At 35.8% G+C, this 23,535-nt stretch overlaps 1 protein-coding gene across 1 annotated transcript in view; it reads left to right on the forward strand.

The window, feature by feature from the left end:
- Positions 1-470: 470 nt before the first annotated feature.
- LOC306642636 (eukaryotic translation initiation factor 3 subunit H-like) overlaps positions 471-23,535 on the forward strand; it is a gene marked incomplete at its 5' end in the record, with an annotated part of 46,820 nt that continues 23,755 nt past the window's right edge. The window contains 2 exons of the mRNA XM_079108393.1: positions 471-503; positions 606-833. Of these exons, the coding sequence (XP_078964519.1) occupies positions 471-503; positions 606-833 (261 nt within the window). The remainder of the gene's footprint in view (positions 504-605; positions 834-23,535) is intronic.

The following is a 23,535-nucleotide window of genomic DNA, read 5'->3' on the forward strand; positions in this document are numbered from 1 at the left end:
GTGGGAGAAACCTGCCAGAGCCAAATGGCTTGCTTACTTCCACCCCCATTGTTTCTTGCAGAAGAAGCTCCTACTGGTCCCTTTTGATCTGCGCCGATATAAATAAAGCAAGTGCAGGCGCCCTCCTTTGTTAGAGCCAGACCTTATGGATAGCTCAATCAGTCATGCCTCTGCTTTAAAGATAATTCTGTCTTCTGTCATTATTTCTGAAAAATAAATTTCATAGCTTTGATTTTGCAGCCAGCCCATCCCTCCCACAGGAACCCTTTCCACACCCATGTACAGAGAGTCTCTACCTTCTAAACCAGGCACCCTGAAACAATTGTCCTTGGTGTCGGGAGGGAAAAACAACCTTGATGCTATTTGGGCAGAGAGGAAGGATATCAAATAATCACTAGGGGTAGAGGCAGGCTTTGTGGAGGAGGTGATGCCCGAGATCATTTTTAAAACTTAAGTAGCACATTACTAGAATGACAAAAATGAGAGAAGAATTTCTGATAGAGGTAATAATTTGAGGGAAAAAAATCGAAATGTTAAAAGTATGGACTATGTGAACAAACCCCAGGTTAGTTCTATGTTGCTGAAATTTAAATTTCATGATTCAGGAGCTGACTGAAAAGCAGTTGTATGGGCCTGAAGAGTCCAACAAGAGCAGTGTAAACCAGTTGGCAAAGGACAAATTCCGCATGACCCTTGATGGAAGAACTCATTGTCAGTCAACCAGAAGCCTTGAAGGGTTGCCGTGTATTGGCATGTTCTGGGATTTGCATCTTAGAGGTTCTTGGACCTTACAGTTTATTATCCTGAAGATGTTAACAGGAGGAGGAGAAATAGTAAACAAGAGGTGGCATTTATTGTTTATAAGGCAAGGCACTCTCATATACTTATGGATCCGATTTTATTTAATCCTCTCCAAACATTTCCAGGTAAATTTTATTACTGGTTCTGTTTCATAGATAGGGGAAATAGGGACTCTGAGAAATAAACTGACTTTCCCAAGGTCTTATAATGTGAAAGTGGCTGAGCCAGGATACACACAGAATCTGGATGAAGAATCCAGGAAATTAAATACAAAACAATTTATAATGTGAAATTGAAGGAAAGCAATTCGAACATCAAGTAAAAATATTTGAATAGGGCAGAAGAAAGAGAAGAGAGATTTGGGGTGATAAATAGGGACTTGAATCAGTGGGACCTGGGAACTAACATCATACTAGGGAGAGAATGTAATGAATGAGTCTAGGCATACTCTTGGATTCCTGAGTTGAGTCATTTATTCATTAAATATTAGCAGCTGTGATACGGCAAGTGCTGTGATGTGGTGGGACTATAATATTTATTGAAAGTGGACATGATTTTTGTTCTCAATTTTATAACTCTTTGGAGATTTTTGTTAATTAAATAATCACCCAATTTAATGTAAATTGCTATTGAAGTAATGCAATGCTACGGTTTTTCTTTTTTGAAATTAGAATGTATGGAATTTGAGTTAGTCGTGCGACCAGGAAAGGCTTTATAAAGGAAGTGATAATGGAGCTGAGAGCTGAGGGCCAGATGGGTAGAAGCTAACTCAGAGGCATGCCTTATACGTGTTGATTTAGTTTGCAGTCGAAGTGGACGTATATTCAAGAGGGATGATGTGGGGATATCGAGGAACCACAGATATCCATGTACAAGTTCATCCTGGAAAATGGCAAACACCACTTTACCATCTGGAAAATTCACGTGGACCAAATTTGAGCACATGTCCAGCCCAGAGAGTGTATACGTGAGGTTTCAGAGAGTATGTAGGTGAAATTGCCCAAGCACTGGGTGCCAAGGGAGGAAAGATGTAAACAAAGAGCTAGACCAGGGTGACATATAAGCACTATGTAGAGAAGGAGTTTTCTAACATTACTAAAAGTGAAAGGACACAAGAGACAAAAGGAAGATCAAACTGGAAGGAGAGTGGAGAAAAAGATCATTGCAATGAGATGTGGCAAGTGTTACAGAAATCAGGGCCAATAAGGTTGGAAAATGAAAAGCTTGGTAACTATGCAGTTAACACTGAACTTGGCCTGGACAATTGCAGTGGAGAGGTGACAGAGGAAGTCAGAATAGGAGACACACTGGTTGCCACAATGAATCTGAGAAGCCTGAGCAGGTCTCTGCAGGGTAAAGCTCCAAATAACCCTGTGAATACACTGAGAAACGCAGTGACATATGTCTTCTGGAATTCAAGGCCCAGGGCTACTCCAGGAGACCCTCAGACAACAGAATGCACTCAGACCGACAGCACAGGTTTCCAGCTTTCCTCTCCATTTCCTTATACCTCAGGATGGCTCTCCTAATGGAGTCCGTGATAGTCCAGGTCTTCCACTCCATTAATTTCTCTTATTCCAAGGACCCAGAGTGGCTAAGGGTGACACCAATGACCATTGCTATTTCTAAAGCAACTAACAAAGTCAACCATAAGAAATCAGAAGTAGAGAACTGAGAATCAATGACAGCTTTGCATGAGAGGAAGAAGATGAATGTTAAAAAGACCATTATGTAAGTCGGTCCCCCAAAGAACTTCAACCCGAGTGACTTGATGTTGATCTGTTCCTATTTTCTGAGGGCTAGAAGATAACGCCTGGGTGGGAGGTGTAAAGGATCAGTACAGCATCACCCTCGTCATGGTTTGGATGGCGTTCTTTCCTGACAAGCACCCCAGTATCTCTTGATAAAAAGTTATGTGGTAATGGACACTTTCAAGTTTGTTCCCTTGAAAGTATAGCTAAAGGTGCTTGTTGTTTCTCTCTAGACAAAGTATTCTGAAATTATTATATTTTGTCTTATTCTGTGAACAATTTGAGCTATTTCACAAAATTCGTACTCTATATTATTGTAATATAAATAGATGAGAGAATAAGGCCAGGAAGTTAAGGATACACGTAGGTGCATGTGTGTGCATGAAACAAAGAAAGAGAGAGAGAGGGGGAGAGAGAGAATTTTGAGATTGATAAACACTTTTGTAAACAGGAGGTATTTGTCCTTGTTTTTATTTAAACACAATCTTCTCTCTGTAAAGTATCACTGTAAAAATGTATGTCTTCTAATTTGACAAAATGCAAACTTATATGTCTGCTAGCAGAAAAGGTGTAGTAAGTTCCTCTTGAGAAAAGGGAATGGACAAATAAAGATGTCTGATCCCAGACAAAAGAAAATAACTCAGGAAGAGAGCCAGAAGGGGAAGATCCCAAGGAGAGAGATGGAAAGTAATGCCACAAGGCAAACACATAAAAAAGATTTAGTGATCTGACTAATTAAAAATTTAAAAGCTTTATTTGTCAAAAACATCATAAACAACCCAAATGTTCTAAGATAGAGGACAGGTTGAGGAATCTAACTGCATTTTCTGTGTAGGTGGGAATTTGCTGAGCCAGGGCAGCTTTTAGCTGACAGAGATTAAGAATGCAGTTCAAGGTTACCTACCTCTTAACAGGCAAAGCCAAGATGAAAGCAGACATGTCTGTGCTCCATCGTGGATGCCCCTCACCACATTTTTCTTTCTGTAGATTTACCCTGAATCTGTCTGTTTTCTCTCCCACATGCTTTTAAATTATTTTTGCAAAATTGCGGATTGAACCCAGGGCCTTCACGCATACTAGGCAAGTTTTCTATCATGGAACTCCCCTACCAACCCCTATTTTTCTCTCTTTTAAAGTTTTATTGTCTTACTCATTCTGTTTTGTTTAATATTTAGTATGTTTTTGATTATTCAGGTATTTTCTTGCTATTTATTGTTTATGGGATAAATGAATATTCAAACTGGCTATCTTGGTTACATAATTTTTCTTTTTTTGGTCCAAAACTGCTTTTATTTTCACCTTAATGATGAGATTTTCTCATAGCCCTGTGAAACAGGTATGATTTCTATCCTCATTTGACAAATGAGGAAATCAAGGACTAGGATCTAGAGTCAGAGCGCTGATCAGGAAACCAGATCCAAGAAACAGACAGTGAGAGAAGACATCTAAAAGGATCAGATGAAATGGCAGAGCAGATAATCCACAGTGCTTGGGTCTGATGAGGTAGATAGGAACTTTATGGGTGTTGGTGGTAGCGATCCCTTCTGGGTTGGGTCCTGCTAGCCTTAGGAGCTAGTCTGCCATCTCAGCATCTTCCGATGACCATTTAATCTGATCCAATCTTCCACAGTTATTTGACATCTAAGTATAGGCTTCTGAAGGAATTGTGAAGCTTGAAGCTTATATACTATATATTTAAGTAAAATATTATTTTAAAAAATCTCATTTATGTAAGTTTCACAAAACAGAAGACAATTTAAGATATTTCTTAGACCCCTCTTAGTAACCTCTACAAATGAAGGGCCATTTAACTAAAGTAGTTTTAGCTTGACAATAACCCTGTTCCTTCCCCTGGGTATTCACATGTTAATAGGAAGTTTAAAGATACAGTAGAAAAAAATATTGATTGATAGAGTGATAATTTCATGTATGGCTTAGAACATTATGGACCTCCAATTCCATCAGAAAGGAAGTCTTGATGTTCACATGGGAATTGATTCCCTCCTACAGTTTACAGGGTCATCGGTAAAGACCAATGTGTATTTATGAGTTACAGCAGATGTAATCACTAGGTGTTTCATTTCTGTCCATCCTATAAATGGAGAAGTACAGACATATATCTCTACATGCCAAATCTATGTGCATACTTATAAATAGGAAATAGACATTTTATCATATATATTTATGAGTATGTAAATGTATTTGTGTTATATATACATACATATATCATATATATGATATATATATATGCATATATATAAAGTGAGCAAAGACACCTTACACACACACACACTGAACAAAGACACCATAAATATATACATATATGTGTGTGTGTGTGTGTGTGTGTGTGTGTGTGTGTGTATTTCTCAATTTTCTGCTAAATTATGTTTGAAAGAGAAAACAAATATCTCCTCACTTATCCACATTCCCACAAATTCATATGTGGAAGCCCTAACTCCCTAACTGCTAATGTGATATTTGGTCCGGGTCTTTGGGAGTGATTAGATGAGGTCATGAGACTGGAGATTTGAGGATGAAATCAGTACTCTTACGGGAAGAGTCACAGAGATAATTCTCTCTCTTTCCTGTGCTAGCATGTATAAGAAAGTGGCTGTCTACAGACCAGGAGGAGAGCCTTCACTAGGAATCAAACCCCGTAGGATGATGATCTTGGATCTCCATGTTTGTAGAACTGTGAGCAAATTAATTTCTGTTGTTTAAGCCACCCAGTCTATGGTAGTTTGTTGTAGCAGGATGAAGAATCAAAGATACCCACCATAGAGTTAGATTTTTATAATGAGAAGTGCAAGTTTAATAAACGTACTATGTGACTTATAAATAAATATGCAGTAAAAAGTCAATGTACTTTTAGTACTTTAAATCACATACATATTGTGTTGGGTCACCTTCCCATTATTATAACAAAATACCTAAGATAATCAACTTAAAAAGAGGAATGGTTTATTTGGCTCACAGTTTTGAGGTGTTAGTGCATGCTGAGTTTGCCCCATTGCTTTTTGGCTATTATGGAGGGAATGTGGCAGAGAAGACCTCAACTCATGGCTCTGGAAAACAAAAAAGAAAGGAAAAGGACCGTCCCAGTATCCCCTTCTAGAACATGTCTTCAATGACCTAACCTCCTCCCAATAGTCCTCACATCATGATTCCTACCTCCCAAAATAGTGCAATTGGGTTGAGAACCAACTCTTCAAGACATGGGCCTTTGGAGAACATTCAAGATCCAAACTATAGCATATTGTCTATACTGCTGAGGTGATTTTAGCTTGGATTTTATGCTCATGATAGTGAAATAGCCTTCAGGCTGATTAAGTGTAGACTCTGCTACATTCTGTGGTGACCACAAAGTTAATTTTCTTTTTAAAAAATCTATGTTTTCCTGGGCACAGAGTGCAGGCCTGTAATTCCAGTGGATAGGGAGGCTGAGAGAAGAGGATTGCAAGTTTAAGACCATGGTTGAGTGAGCAATATTGAGAAAGAAACACCCAGGATCTTTTATTTTATTTTATTTTTTTCTCCTCATCTGAGGTGCCAGGGATTCGAAAGGCGGCCCTTGCGCATGCTAGGTGAGCGCTCTCTAAAACGAGCTATTTCTCCAGCTCACACCCAGGATCTTATCAGCCTCGTGATTGCAAAATGAGGCTAGGTGAAATCACCGAGGGAGACAACACATAAAAAGAGAAGACTGTAAGACTGAGAGCAAAACCATGCACCTGTGCAGAAAGAAGAAATGAGAAATAAGTAGGAAGAGATCAAGAATAACACAGTCTTATGTATAAAGATTTTCTCCCATTTACCACATGCAGCTCAAATAGAGCATTAATCTCCAGGATACATAAAGAGCTCAAAAAACTTAGTACACACACACACACACACACACATGAAATAACCTAATTAATAAATGGGCTAAGGAACTGAGCAAACACTTCACAGAAGAAGAAATACAATCGATTAACAAATAAATGAAAAAATGTTCAACATAATTAGCAATTAGAGAAATGCAAATTAAAACTACTCTAAGATTTCATCTTGCCCCAGTCAAAATGGCAATTATAAAGAATACAAACAACAATAAATGTTGGTGAGGATGTGGGGAAAAAAGTACACTCATACATTCTGGTGGGACTGCAAATTGGTGCAACCATTATAGAAAGCAGTATGGAGATTCCTTAGAAAACTTGGAATGGAACTACCATTTGGCCCAGCTATCCCACTCCTTGGTTTATGCCCAAAGGACTTAAAATCAGCATATTACAGAGATGATGCAGCCACCTCAAAATTTACAGCAGCTCAACTCACAATAGCTAAACTATGGAACAAATACATACCCTTCAACAGATGAGTGAATAAAAAATGTGCTCTCTCTCTCTATATATATCTATATCTATCTCTCTATATATCTATATCTATATCTATATCTATCTATCCATCTATCTATCTATCTATCTATCTATCTATCTATATATATATATATAGTGGAAGGTGGAATATTACTCAGCCTTAAAGAAGAACGAGATGATGGCATTTGTGGGTTAAAAATTGGAGCTGGAGAATATCATGCTAAGCAAAATAAAACAATCTCCCAAAAACCAAAAGCCAAATGTTTTCTCTGATATGCAGATTCTAATTCACACTGAGGGTTCAGGGGCTAGGGAAGAATAGAGTTACTTTAGATTAGGTAGAAGAGAGTGAGGGGAAGGGAGGGGGGTATGGGGACAGGAAGGATAGTAGAATGAAAAAGACATTATTATCCTATGTACGTATATAACTGTATGACAGGTGGGATTCTACATCATGTATAACCAGAAGAATGAGAAATTATACTCCATTATATATGATGTATCAAAGTATATTCTAGTTTCACATATAACTAATTAAAATACATTTTAAAAATTAAAAAAATAATGAATGACACAAAGTCAAGGTGATAAAGGGAGTTTCAGAGAAAGGGACTTTAATTCCATCTTGCATGATACTTTACATATCTGGTGTTTTTCTTTCTTTCCTTTTAAATTAAACTATATTTCTACATTGTTAGGACAGGGATTATTATTGTAAATTTGACAATGTTTGGCACCATGCTAAAGATATTGTTGAGCATTTAATAATACTTGTTTATGGTTTGATTTTTACAGTATTGAAATGATAATAAAATCATCATAGCAGACACTTATTGAGTCTATAATGAGCAGGTCTATGTACTTTATGTGGATTATTTATTGACTCCCCACAATAACCAAATGATGTGATGTGCATTATCCAAAGGTAGCACACTTCTTCTCTAGAAAAGCAAACACTCAGAATTTGTCCCAAAAGGTACATAAGAAAACAATTGTAAATAGGGATTTCCTAATTTTGAAACTTTAGATTTATGGTTGTTAGTTAAAATCTTATTCATATGAGAAACAGAAAATAAAAAGTGTCAGTGAGGATATCAAGAAATTGAAAGTTGGTGCACTCTTTTTTTAAAAAAAAATAGTTTTAAGTGGATATAATAACTTTGTTTTATTTATTCATTTGCTTTTTATGTGGTGCTGAGGAGCAAACCCAGTACCTCACATGCACGTGCTGGGCAAAGTGTTCTACCACTGAGCCACCACCCCAGCCCAGTTTGTGCTGTCTTGTTCCTGGTGTAAAATGGTAGTCATTGTCTAAAATAACCAGGTAGTCCTCCAAATAATTGAAAATATAATTACTATTATGATCCAACATTCCACTTCTGGGTATGTATACCCCCTAAAATTGAAAACAGGGTCTCTGAGAAATATTTGTACATCCCTATTCCTTGCTACATTATTCACAATATATTCCAAAAAGAGGAGGCAACTCAAGTGTCCACTGAAGTGTGAATAAACAAAACATTGTAGGTACATTAGCCTTAAAAAATAAGAAAAATTTCTAACTTACAACATGGGGGTACCTTGATGCTATAGTGCTAAGTGAAATAAGCCAGTCACAAATATGACATTGTATTAGTTCACTTATATGAAGTACCTATTATAGTGAAATCCATAGACAGTAAGCACCGTGGACTGTGGCAAGGGCTGAATGAGAGCTGTATATGATGGAAACAGTTCTGGAAGTTGGTTGCAGCACGTGTGAATGTAATTTATGCTCCTGAACTATACATTTAAAAATTGTTACATTGGTAAATTCTATTATGTATATTTTATTTTAAAAAGAGTGAAGAATCCCTGTTAGTTCAGTTATTCCTAAAGCTTAAAGCTGTCCTAGCATCACTTTTCCATACACTTTTTGAACAAGTTCGGTGTCCCTATATGCAGAAAACTACATAGACTGTGAAGCTTTGACCATGTGTATGGTACATATACGGATTCTGTTATGCTTTAGATATGAGGCGTCCCCTAAAATTCATGTGTGAGTCAATGCAAGAAAGCTTATATGTGAAAGGACTGGGTTGTGAGAGCCTTCACCCAATCAGTGCCTTAATCCTCTGGTAGGGATTAACAGCATGCTAACTGTAGGCAGATAGGATGTGACTGGAGGAGGTGAGTCACTGGGGCATGCCTTTGGGATATATCTTTTGTCCCTGGAGAGGGGAGTCTGGCTCTCTGCTTCCAGGTACAATGTCCTGAGCTGTCTTCCTCTACCACACTCCTCTACCATTTTGTTCCACCTTACCTCGGTCCCAGAGCAATGGAGTCATCCATCTGCACACAAAGACCCCTGAAACTGTGAACCCCAAATAAATTATTACTCCTCCAAAATTGTTCTTGTCAGGCCTTTTAGTCACAACAGTGAAAAAGCAGGTAGAACAGATTCAAAATTGGAAGAATAGAAACAAGACCTAAGCAAAAGATAAAAACGAATATGTACCTATATCCCAGCTACTAAGAATGTACTCAACTCTTCAGAAAGGGAACTTTTTGGAATATTGTAATTCGGGTTTTTGATAAAGAGCCTCTTTTTGACTTGAAATGAAGAACAATTAATTCTACTATAGGCTTCAGTAGTGATGATTATATGGAGACCTGATTATACTTTATAATGATTCCAGATAGAGTAATTTTTAAATGTTTTATTGGATCTATGAAGGGATCATTGTGTGACTTGCATTTAGAACACCAGTCTCCAAAGAATTATCTGTGGTAGGCTATTACAGTTAGGTCAAGTTATGTGTTTGAAATTGATTAATCCCTTTCTTGAGGTGAGTGTCATAACTTATACTGTTTACAATTAATCCCTCCTGTAATCTGAACCTGTATTATTTTTATGTGAAATCACAGAATCCACACAATATTCATTTCCCATATTATAGACACATAATGGTGGGCAATACTCTTACCATTATCTATGGATTAATTCAAATTTGATAGAATTATCTCTCTCCAGAGATAGATTATGAAAGACTTTTAAAGGAACAGATTTCCATACTAACTTTGAACTTAATCAGCTATTTCATAATTATGCCAGGACTGCTACAAGGGATCCCATGGCTTCTTATTATTCATAGCAGCAAGACAAAATGTATGCAACCTTTCTTCATTTTAGGAGGTGGCAAAAGGTCTCACAGATTACCCTTCACATGCTAATATTTCAGATGTCGATTATTTTGGTATAGTGGTAAAAAAGAAAGTAACTTCTAAGATTTTTTGGTATTCTTCTCTATTATAAAAAATATCTTGTGTAACTAAAATTATTTACTGCAGTCATTGAGTGAGCTTTCTTTCATGGTGTTCACTAAATATTGAACTTACACCATTTGAGATGTAAATGCAAAATAAAGAATTTTCAAACTAAATAAGGGCATTGTTTCATTCCTTCCGATGCAGCTAAGAAACTGGATTTCAAAAATGTTTTTGTGGTCACCACTGGTTAGTCTTAACAACTATATGGGACCATTTTTCCTTTTTGTTCTTTTTGATAAATCTTGCTCTTATTTTCAGTTTTCTAGTAACATATTCAAAATAATTCTTGTTAAGAATTAAATTCCCATGCACAACATACGTGTAGTCCCAATGTTTTTATCAAAGTACATCAGGCACTGCTACTTGACGTAGGTACAATATTTCATTGCATAGACATGTGTGGCTTCAATTAGAAATATTTTCAAATCTTTAAACCTGAGGTGTGCTGCAGTCTGAGTCACCTGAAACATTCTTATATTGCAACTTAATTGCCTATGTCATAGTATTAAGAAGTGGAGACTTCAGGAGGTGATTAAGTTTTGAGACTTCTATCCTCAAAATGGGATTAGTGTCTTTTAAGAGGTTTCATATAACATTTGATTAATTTTGCTCTTCCGTCTTTCTTCCTGTGAGGATGCTATCAAAAGAAAAAACACCACCAGTGCAACAAGATCTCATCAGACATTTTACTTGCCAGTGCCTTATTCTTGGCCTTCCCAGCCTCCATAACTGTAAGAAATAAATTTCTGTTCTTTATAAATTACTCAGTCTAAGGTATTTTGTTATAGCAGCACAGACTATGACAATGTGGTTACATAATTCATGAAGACATGGGAAGATATTTTGTATTTTCACTAGTGCATTATAAGATGGTTATGTGATTTTTCTCTCAGCACTCTAAGCTTAGGAAAGTCAAGCATTGTTTTCCCTGTTACACATATATTATAAAAGCTTCATAGTTTATGTTGATGTGCAGCCTGATTTAAGAGCCAGTGTACTAAAGATGCATTTCAATGATACTACTATGAGAAGGAGAGCATGCGAATGGTGCATGTCCAGTGGTAAGTTTTTATGCATTCGTAGCTGGCATTGCTAAGTGACCATGCCATTTCTCCTGATTAGCCTTCTACATCCATCTCTAGGAAGTTACTTATGTTGGAACCAAGTTGGACCCAATTTGCCATGTTTGATCTAAAATATTCTCTATCTTTGCACAGTGATTATAATCTGCAAATTCTATTGGACAAATCTGTTCCTTGTGCCACTATAAAGCATTGCCAGATGGCATTTCAATAATCCCATTTGTCAATTAGTGGAAATAGTTGAAATCAGTGCCTTTTCCCTTTTTCTTGAAAGAATTTTTTTCACGGTTAGTAATTCAGACTCAGAAACATTTTCAAAATTGATAATGTTTCCCTTTCAGACTCTCTACTCAAAAGAGAAAAATGTAAACTGGTGATCAAATGCAGAAACTCTCTTCAGAACATTCAAATTCCAGTCCTAAACTCTTCCACTTAGTCTGTGCTATGGTTTGAGCATGTCCTCCAAAATTCATGTGTTGGGAACTTAATCTGTCATAGAGCGATGTTGATAGGTGGGAATTTAATAGGTGATTGGGTCACTCAGAGTTGATATCATTGTCACAGGAGCGACTTAGTTATCAAGGGAGTGGATTCCTGATTAAAGGATAGGTTTGTCCCCCCTTCACTTACTCTTTCATGCTCTCTTGTTCCTCTGTCTTTCATCATGGATGAGACAGTACAAATTACCTCACCAAGTGGGCTCCCCAATCTTGGGCTTCCCACCCTCCAGAAGTCTGTGTTCTTTTAAAATTTCCCATTCTCAAGTATTTTGTTATGGTAGCACAAGCCAGACTAAGATACCCTGTAACCTTCAGAAGATAAGGAAAGTTTCTGTCACCTCACTTTCCCCATCAGTAATAGATTAGTGTGAGTTGTGAGAAATAAATTCATTCCAGTCAATTAATATTACACTGATGAATGAGAGACCCTTATCAGTTGTCAGTACTTATTGCAATTTGTAGTAGAATTTAGAACTATTCTTTTATAATGGTCTTCTTCAAAGTGATCTTTCCTACCTGTAGAAACTTCTAAAATTTCTGGTTGGTTTTAGATGCAATCTTTTAAGCATGTTTATCACTGTTTAAATGTATGTGTGCCTTCATTTGTAAAATGATGAATATAATGTGGTTCTAGACTATGTCTGCATTTTATTTATCCATCTGTCCTTTATACATCCGAGTATTTAATAAGTATTTAACAAGTGCCTTCCATAGTTCCTGCCCTCGTGAAATAAAGACAAAGAAAGCACAAATCTGCCTTTGGTGGGCTCCCATTCTCTGGAAGGACCAGAGAATGTCTCTGTACTCTGTTATTGTACAGAGTGCTAAGTACTATGGTGTGACTCTGCCTGCTGGACTGCAGGGAGGAGCACAGAACATGAGTTTTGATGCCTTCAGGGTCAGAGAAGGCATTGCATTTTTCTAGTATCAAATGATTGACTTAAAAGATATTGTTTTCAGTTGACCTCAGCCAAAATATTACCTTAGATGAAACTAGTGTATTTCATAGCCTTTTAGAAAACAATTAGGGCAAAGCTGGCTTCTTTCAAAGCTGGAGACAGAAACTTCCTTTTTCAATCTCATGGCTATTTTACTTTAGGGAGCAGAACACACTGATTATGGCTATTTTGTTGCATCTCTGTCTTGTTTGGAAAAGGGTGTTGGTATATTTTATATAGCAGAGTTGAATAAATCCCAGTACTTACCGCTGTAATTTACTGCATGTGAGGTTGGGCTGTTCCCTGGATCACAAAGGAAATGCACCAGGGAAAAAGTTTCCATTTCACTTTTATATTTAAGAAATAAATCATTCTTTCTGCACAAAACACATAAAAAGCTATAAAAGTTAGTCTAAGCATTAATAATTATTTTTTAACTCCTATAAATCCCAGGTTACTTTATAGTATGACCATAGGAATTCTTTTTTTTTTTTTTTTTTTAGATCTTTTATTTTTGTCTAGTAAAATGGGTCATTAGTTTATATAGAGTCTTTATAGTTCTGAATTTCAAAAGCCGTGTGTTTTTTATACTGTTAGTTTGCTTGCAAATGCAAAATGTTAAAACACATGTACTCTGATTTTCCTTTTATTTGATGTCTTAGAAGAAATCATTTTATCTTATCGTTGTGAATTTATAGGGTACTTACATAAAATTTAAAATAAAGAATGAATGAAAACACTGCTAATCAGTTGAAAATCATTGTTTCTGGAATATTCAGCCCTGACTTTTTAAATTTAGTGCTTATGTGGACATTGCCATGGGCACAAACACACACCAACTGTGTGGGTTAATGATGATAAATCTTGCCAACTTCAACCCCTTTTGTTTGTTGCATTTTTTAATGCTTTTTCAGAAATGTTCCTGGATCCCTTAAAATAAAAAAAAGGAACTAAGCAACACATTCACTCCTTTTACTATGAATCAGAACCCATGAAGCCAAAAGTGCTTTGGGAATGTGGTTATTAAAATGTGCGAACATGGTGGCTTGAAGAAGGAGCCATTTTGTCTCTGACAGTTGAAATCTCTTCATTATTTTTGAAGACCACCCAATAAGTTTCTTAAACAAAGCTTTTTCCAAATCCTCCATGACAACAATTCAGACTTGAAACAAAAAGTGGAAGCAAAAGGCAAAGTGCTCCATCTAGAGTACAAAGGAACTAAGTTTTAAAAATTTGGGAGGGTTCCTCCTGAAAAGTCTCCTTCATACAGGAAATGGGGGTAGAAGACCAAACAGTATTTTCATGGCATGCAAACCAAAATTTCTTCTCAACCTCTGTTCTTCTCAGATTCATCAACCTAATCACAACTTTGAGATAATTCGGCCAACTGCCCAAGAGGATTAGAGAAATTATACAGTTTACCTGAAAGTACTGAAATAGGGGGTGTGTGATCTGTTTCTTAATTATGGTTTAACCCAATATATTTAGAAAATATCCTTTGTTTTCCATTATTCATGTGGCATTAAATGGATTTCAAATACAGAATATAGTAGCATCCCCCCGTAAATGTACCATTCTCATAGTAAAACATTGGCATTTTGGTAACAATAATATTGGTTTCCCTTCCCTCCCAGGCAATAATCAGACAATTATCATTTACCACAAAGCTAATGAAGTCTAGTTTTATAGCTTTGCAATCACATGGAGTGTCAGGGTAGTAACTTTGGGTATTTATGAAGTCTTGCTAAATGGAAGTGGGGTTAAAGAGTGAGGTGTAGCTCAGTGGTGAAGTGCAGGTGTAGCATACAGAGACCTTGGGTTCTCTCTGAAGCACCCTCTACCCTGCAACAAGAAAAACAGTTCAGGATACAATTTGATTGGCTTTTGTGGGATCTCCTTAGGCAGTTTGCATTCTCTTTGTTTGTAATTTAGCCTATGCTGCTGTACTATTCTAAGAGTAGCTTGCAGTAACACCTTTATCTTTTATACAACTGTACCCTGCAGAAGATGTCTCCAGATCTCTGGATGATAGAGAAATAGAAGGTTTAAAATGAACAGAAGCAGAAGTTTGTGAAAAACCTTTTCAAATTGTACAGGTCATATATAAATATGTATAATATACATGTATAATTATGTACATAAATTTTTGTTATATACACATTTGTATCTATGAATATGATATTCATTAGTTGTACCTTCTTCAATAAAAATACTAAAAATTCACATCGAGTTACCAAAAAAACAAGTCTGAAACTGAAATAAACTTCTAAATGATCAATAATAAAAACTAAATATCTATTACTCATATTAAAGGAAAAAGCAAATTAAATCTACTACAAAATTATTTTTATGAAGTGATAATCAAAATGCATGTATCAAAAGTATAAAATAAAAATATAGAGGTATATCAGGTCATTAATGAACAAAGTGTTTTTTTGTACAGGCTCATAAATATATTTTGTTGTGCTTTTTTGCTAACCCTAAATAAAATTTAATTTGTATCTAATTTTCTATTCTTTTTCTTAAAGGAATCATATAAGCTATCTTCCTTTGTTGGTAAGTCTTACAGGGTTGGGAAATGGCTGAAATATCCATGCCTTTAGCTTATTCCCTCTTTCCTTTATTTTTTACTGGAGCTCATTTTTATCCATTTCACTCTGTAACATCTTCTATCAAAGAACTAGACCTCACACTCCCCCAAAATCATTCTGGGTAGTTTTGCTAATAAATATAGGCAAAAAAGGGAAATCATGAAGACAGCATCCTTTTTCTAATCTCACTTGCTTCAAATTTTCTCCATTCAATGAGAACAGGACCATGATTTCTTTCATCTAATTGTGGTTCAGGATTTGGGGAAGACCATTTCTAGTAGGGCAGAAGTATCTCTGACAATCAGAGAAACTGATTGAAAACAGTGTAACACTGAAAGCAAGAAGATTCCTAAACCTTGAGTTTTTGTGGTCCGGAGTCAGTCATTATAATTTGGTGAGGAACTATAGTATGATCTAGACTTTTGGAATTTTATTGCTAATCTTTATTGTGATAGGTTGTAAAAGATTTTTAAAACATATGAAGTTATATTCAATGAACAGGAAAAATATCAATGGACTGAATTTTAGCTTGTATAGAAAAAAATGAATCATTTAGGAAATATTTAGTTAGAAAAAAGAAAACTGGTTAACATTTTCTACCAACTAAACACCTTCTATAAGCTTTAATTCCTTTCTGTCCAAAAACTGGGAACCCTGTTCCACTTGGAATCCTAGAAGGGCACAGTGAGCGCCATGTTTCATCAACATAAATAATTAACTGGAGGAGGACATGCAATATTCATAGCTGGAAATTATTAAAGTCGATTGCAATGAGGGAAAATATCTCAAAATTGAAGAAAAATAAATCATTTAACTGACAGCTTATGGCATTTCCTTTATTTATTTATATAATTAATTTTTTTGAAAAATGCTTTTTCCTTTTGGGACAGTGATAAATGGTGGGTGTGCTAGGTTGTACCACAATTGGATGATATTTGAGGTGTGGGATTCAGAGGTTCGAGTGCTTTCTGGCAGGAGGTGGGTGTCAAGGGTAGGGAGAAGTGGGAGTCTGTGTTTTGCCTTTCCATTTCAATAATAAGGAAACTGTTATTTCGGGAATAGAAGCGATTGTTGAAGTTAGTGTCACCACCTACAAATGATTTATGTTATTTGATGGTTTCAATTTTGTGGGAAGGGATTACGGTGATGGGTTCTAGAAAACCTATTGAATAAATAAATATTTCTTGGCAGATGTTGTTTCCTCACCCCAAGCCAGTACCAAATGCAAGGCATAGAGCTTAGAGGTTGCCTGCAGTGATATTAATTAATGTCATGATGCTTTGTCTGCACGTGTCAATAAGGTGATAAACAACTACTATTTACAGGATGCAAAGTGGCTGGAAATGGGTTAAAAGAACAATACTTCTGTGGGATCATTTCTCTTGTCAGACGCTCCACTGCTATTCCCAGATGTTCTTATTTGTAGGAGGGAAAAAGGGGGAAATTTTTTTTCCTGCCTCTTAGAACCTGATTGGTAGGAGACCCTGAGAGCTGTAGTCCTTCAGAAAGCAAAAGATGGATTGCTTTTATGTCCAAGAGCCTCATTAGGATTTCTGAGGAAATGAAAAGTGGTTTGATGTGAGACTGAACTAAACCTACCAGATACAGAATTTTAGCTCTAGTTAAACTGCTCATCTTGCTGATGAGGTGATTTCAGGGCATGCTCAGAAAAGACTGCATTGTTCACTGTGTGGCCCCAAGAACAATGATGTACAAATTAGCTGTGTCCAATCACTGAGAAAGCTTCTCATCACCATCCGGCTCTCTGACATTACCTTCCTGCCCTTCTTCCTTTTAGCTTGAAAAGCAGAATAGAACCGAGGCACAAAGAGGAAAGTTTGGGGATCTGACACCAATTTCTTCAAAGGAAGAAAGGAATATTTTTAACAACAAAAAATTTTGTATTTGAAAACCGTATTTGCTATCTCTGTCAGTTATACTTTAAAGCATTTAAAAATGGAATCATGTAACTCTTCTGAAACACCCAGACATTCGTGTGTAAGTTATTTCTTTATCATGATGTTTTCTTCCTCTTTTGTTACTATGGATAAATGTTAGTTACAATAGCGTCTAAACTTCAGTTAAGCACAATATTTCACCCCAAGTGAAATTTATAATATGGTATGTATGTGATGAACAAATGAGGGAATAATTTAGGCATTATTAGAAATGGCATTAAGTTTTGAGGCATATAAAATGTGGTTTGTGCTTTGACCCTACTTATTTATAATAGAGTATTATCTCCTATGTTGGTATCAGCAGAGAATGATTTGATCAAAATAGAATTTTTAAACTGTTTTACCACGGTATTGCCTAAAGTATTTATACATTTGAGGTAGCTCTACAATCTGAAGCTGAGATTATATTTGAGCATGAAATTAAGAATTAAAAACTGTATAATGGTTGAGATTAGACTACTATAAAATATATATTCTAATCAATCATCTGTGAAGGCATTTAAATATATTTGGATTCTTATTGGATCTATCATTTACTCATATAGTTATTCATTAATTTAAAATATTTACTAAATCCCCACATATCCATTTAGGTAGGCATTGTAGAAAAGAATGACTGCAATACTTTTTCTGAAGTTCTAACCTATTACAGTGCTGAAACACTTAATCTGCAGAAATACTGTGTCAACCCAAAGCAAAAAGTTATCAGGGAGACTGGAAATGATAAGAAAATGAGTAAGATTTTAACAGCATGTTTCCAAGACTGTCTGGAAAAGAAGAGGACTCTATCTTTCAACTCAAATATCCACCCCACTTAGCTGGCAAAATAATGAGCATAACCATGAGTTAAGTAACATGCATAAGCTGTGTACTAAATGTTTTATATGTGTTGGTATATTTAATCTTCAAATTTGTTTTGTAAAATTACCATTCCCACTTCTTGAGTGAAGAGCTGAAGCTTAAAGAGGTTAATTAATTCTCTCAAAATCACAAAATGAAGTTTGGACCTTAAATGTGGATCCAGGTCTTCTTGACCACAAGCTTTAGACATTTATAGAATGAAAAAACCATTATGTATTAATAATAACTTGATGGCAATCCATTGACCATCCTTTAACTCTTTTTTCTTTTTTTATTTGTTCTAATTAGTTATACATGATAGTAGAATGCATTTTGACAGATCATACATAAATGGAGTTTAATTTCTCATTCTTCTGGTTGTATGTGACATAGAATCACACCAGTTGTGTAGACATATATGTGCATAGGGTAATAATGTCCAATTAATTCTACTATCCTTCCTACCCCCATATTCCCTCTCCTCCCTTCACAGTCCACTGTGTAATCCAAAGTACCCCTATTCTTCCCTACTCCCTCTTATTGTGAATTAGCATCCACACATCAGAGAAAACATTTGGCCTTTGGTTCTTTGGGATTGGCTTATTTTGCTTAGCACAATATTCTCCAGCTCCATCCATTTGCCTGCAAAAGCCATCATTTCATTCTTCTTTAAGGCTGAGTAATATTCCATTGTGTATTTATATCACATTGTCTTTATCCATTCATCTGGACACCAAGGTTGCTTCCATAGTTTAGTTATTGTGAGTTGAGCTATTATAAATATTGATGTGGCTGTGTCGCTGTAGTATGCAGGTTTACTAAACACCCTCTTCTGATATACCTAGAACTTCCATTAAATATTTTGCATGCAGCAAGAGAATGTTCCACCACTGGCTAATCCCCTTGGACACTGTATATTTGTAAAATACTGTTATCCAACAATTTTTACTTTGTGATTTATACTGCCTTTTCCTATGAATTGATCAATGTGAACTGGCTCTTCCCATATAAACATTGCTTCTGAATACATTTTCAACTTTGGTCTATAGAGGTCAGGAGCCAAATTCTAGACCAGGGTATTTTGAGCATCTCATCGAAATACCTACCTTATCATTACTATAGTGTCAGAAATAATGCAGTGGTTTTATTTTTCTTAATAATTTCAAACCAAGAGAAAAATTTCAAGTACAATATAAAGAAAACTTTTATTTGAAAGATTTAAGGGTAAATTGTCAACATGATGCCTCAAAACAACCAAATATTTTTGTCTTTCTACATATTAGGTAATTTTCTTCCATAATACAATATATCCAATGATCCAAATCAGGAGAGTAATATCACTTCCATATAAGTTAGCCAATTATCCCTGTAATGTTCATCTCAGCAAGAGGTTGCCACGTGCTGAGTCATGCTTAAACTTTTCATGGTCAAAAGTAGAAGGCTGCAATTGGAATCTAATGGGTAAAGACCAGGGATGTTAATAAATAGCCTAAGATGCACAGGACTTTACCCACACACACAAAAAAAAAAAAAAAAAAAAAAAAAAAAAAAAAAAAAAAAAATCAGTAATGCCAAGTTTGAGAAACCCTGCTCTTACAGATATGTCAAAAAGTACCAGAAATCCTTGACTGTCAAATATTGTGTAGGTTATGGTTTTCTCCTGAATCATATTTCCATGGAAGGTCATATATCTCTAATGAGAATCAATCCAAGTAAGTTGATGGACTATTTAGTTAGCAATCACATTAGATCCTCCTGTTTCTCCAGAAAGAAAACCATTGAAAGCTTCATTTTTAAAGAAAAGTCATCCAAATGGATGGGAAGCAGAGATTCTCCAAGCTTCATTTAGATGGAGTCACTGGTCAGTCAGTGAGACCTCCACTAATCACTTCTCATAGCACATTTAAAATTTTGTATTGATAGAGTTGTAATTAAGTTATAAATGGTTACATACAAAAGATATTCTCTAGCAACTCCATAATTGAATTCCCGGGTTTGGATGAATTCTCCGGTTTAAGATCCTTGAGAAATGAGGCCTCCTTCAAGGTCTTCAGATCATTCAGGGCATGCTCTCAAAAGGAATTGTGGGACCCAGGTCTACTCCTGTCTCTCTGGCTTCCTGGCCAATGAGTAACTGTTCCACCATGTGTTCTGCTCCCCTGTGCTGTTTCACAGCAGGTCAAAGGCTACAGAGCCAACCAATCACTGAAGGAAGTCTGTAAAACTGTGAGGCAAAGCAGACCTTTTTTAATAAGTTGATCACCTCAGGCATTTGTTATAGTGTCTCAAAACTGATTAACACACCAACCTTTTGAAATATGCTCTAGTCACTTAGCATAGGGCCATTGAAATCATTATGTGCATATTTTTTTTTCTCTTTTAACTGATAAATAGATTCCAAGTTATGGAAATACTCAAGTTTGTTTAACCATTCACCCATTTAAAGACATATGGGTTGTTTCCAGTTTGGGGTGATGGTGAATAATGCTCTAAATCATAGTTATTATAATGTTATAATAGTATACTATGAACATTTTGTGTAAAAGTTATGTGATGATAGAAGCTTGTATTTTTCTGCAATAAATATCCAAGTGTACAATAGTAGAGTCGTATGATAAAAATATGCTTATTTTACTAGAAACTTACATACTCTTTTCCAAAGTGTCTATATCATTTTGCATTCCAACTAACAATATATAAATGAACCAATTTCTCTACATCCTCGCCAACATTTGATATCAATACTATTTTCTATTTCAGGTATTCTGGTAGATGTGTAGTGATTTCTTTGCGTTTTTAATTTTGCATGTTTCTAAGGGCTAATGATGCTGAGTATCTTCTCATATACTTGACCCTTATATATTCCCTTCAGTGACATGTCTTATTATGTTACACATATCCTAATCAGATTATTATTTATTCACTGTTGAATTGCTTTATATATTCTAGATAAAGTTCTTTTTCACATGTATGGCTTGCAATATTTTATCCCTGTCTATAGCTTCTATTTTTTATCCTATTCACAGACTCTTTTGTATTGGCAAAAGTTTTTATTTTGCTGAAGTCCAATTTAAGATTTCTTTCTTAAGACATTTGTTGTCAAATCTAAAAATATTTTGCATTCCTAGCTCTGCCAAATTTTATTACACATGTTTTTCTTAGAGTTTTACAGTTTTGCACTTTGCATTGAGGTATGTGAATCATTTCAAGTTAATTTTTACCTATAGATGTCCGTCCCTTTCTTCAGCAGTACTTATTGCAGAGGCTCTCCCTCCTCTATTGATTTGTTTTTGTGCCTTTGTCAAAAATCATTTGGACATATTTTTATATGTCTCATTCTGTGTTCTCAAATATGTTCCATTGGTTTCCCCTCTCTAACTCTACATCGTATTGATTACTATAGCAATATAATAAGTCTTAAAATCAGATTGATAGATTGATTCATTCTGCTTTATATTTCTTGTTCAAAACTGTTTCAGCTATTCTAGGGCTTGTGCCTAGAGCAGCATACATACACAAACTTGTCTATATCTACAAAATCATGAAAGTATTTTGATAGGGATTATAGCAATCCTATACATTTGGGTAGCCTTGGCCTTTTTACAATATTGAGCCTTCCAAGCCCTGAACATGGTATGTCTTCCCATGTAGTTAGGTCTTCCTGGATTTTCTGATAAGCATCTTGTAATTTTCAGCACACAAACCCTGACTATGATTTGTTATATTTTTGTTTAAATATTTCATTATATTTGGAGCAATTGAAATGTGTATGGTGTGTTCAATTCCTTTTCCACACATTCTTGTTTTATTATAGAGTAGTATGATTGTTATTTGTTTGTGCTTATTGACTTTGGTATCCTGTGATATTTTAAAAACTGACTTATTGGTTTTAAGAGTTTTTTTGTAGGTCGGTTAGGATTATCTGCATAGATAGTATGTCACCTGAAAATAAGGATAGTTTTATTTCTTTTATTCCAATATATATGTTTCTATTTCATTTTTTGACTTACTATGCTAGCTAAAACTTGAAGCACCACAATGATAAGAGTGGTAAGAGTGAGTGTTCTTGTCTTATTCACACATCCAACATGAGTGAGGGAAGGGTTTTCTGTTGGAGGGATGAGCCAGTGGTAGATTAATCACTAAGAAACTTATTTAATAGAATAACCACAGGAGACAATTATCTTTTTTAAATCAAAGGGGGCATGATGGATTGAACCATGCTAAGACCTGGCTCTAACAAAGATGGGGGAGCCCACCTTTCTTTTATTTATAGTCATACAGGTAAAAGGGGGACCAGGAGGAGCTGCTTCTGTGAGGAACAGGATGGGTTAGAGTTAAGGAAGCCATTTGCTCTAACGGGTCATCCCAGCGAGACCTGCAAATTCCCGGCAGTGAGCCACTGCATGACATCACATACTCCAGGCGATCTGGAACAATCTCTCAATGATTGCCAGTTCTTGAAAGCCATATTCCCATGTCTGATAGCTCACCAAGCTGGTTTTGATTGCTGGTCATAAATGGCTCCCCACAATAAGGAAATTAATCTTTAAACTTTCCACTAAATATATTGTTATCTATTGACTTCTTGTAAGTGCTCTTTACCAAGTTGAGGAAATTCCCCTCTATTCCTAATTTTCTTAAATTATTTTTGAGATCATGGATAGGTGCTGGATTTTGGGCAATGATTTGCATATCTATTGATTTGATTATACAATAACTTTTCTTTATGCTTGTATTAGTCAGGGTTCTTCAGAGGAACAGAATCAACAGGAAGTATGATTATAAAAAGGGAATTTATTGGATTGGCTTATATGATCAGAAGCTGATTAGTCCACAGTGGTCATCTGCAGACTGGAGAACTGGAAGCAGTAGCTGCACAGTCCAAGAGGTGGATGCCCCAGAACAAAAGGGTCAACAGTGCTACCCTAGTCTGAGACCAAGGCTTCTGGAAAGTCCTTCTAGAATCACTGGCAGGGTCTGCTTAGGAAGAGTGAAGAAGTGAGAGTCTGATATCCTCAGATGATCTAAGCCACAATCAAGAACCCATTTAAGAAGAATTGAGCTTGCATCTGCATCTGCTTCCTTGTTCTTCCAAGTTTTATTTCATCCAAGCTACCATGGTGCTGCTCAGGCTTAGGGAGGGTCTCTCCACTTCAATTCACTATCTCACATTCTAGTCATTCCTAGACATGCTCATTGACACACCCAGAAGCCTCCTAATCATTGGCATCTCTTAATCCAATCAAGCTGACAATTCAAATTTACCATTACAATGCTTTTGATAGTGTTGTATTTTTAAAGCCCTAAATTTTAAAAAATCTGACTCTACCCTTAAAAAAAAGAATCAATTGTATTTTCATTTTTAAAGCAATTTTGTGCCATCTCTTATCAGTATTCAGGCAGA

This window comes from Sciurus vulgaris (genome assembly GCF_902686455.1).
Source record: "Sciurus vulgaris genome assembly, chromosome: 13".
Taxonomy (NCBI): domain Eukaryota; kingdom Metazoa; phylum Chordata; class Mammalia; order Rodentia; family Sciuridae; genus Sciurus; species Sciurus vulgaris.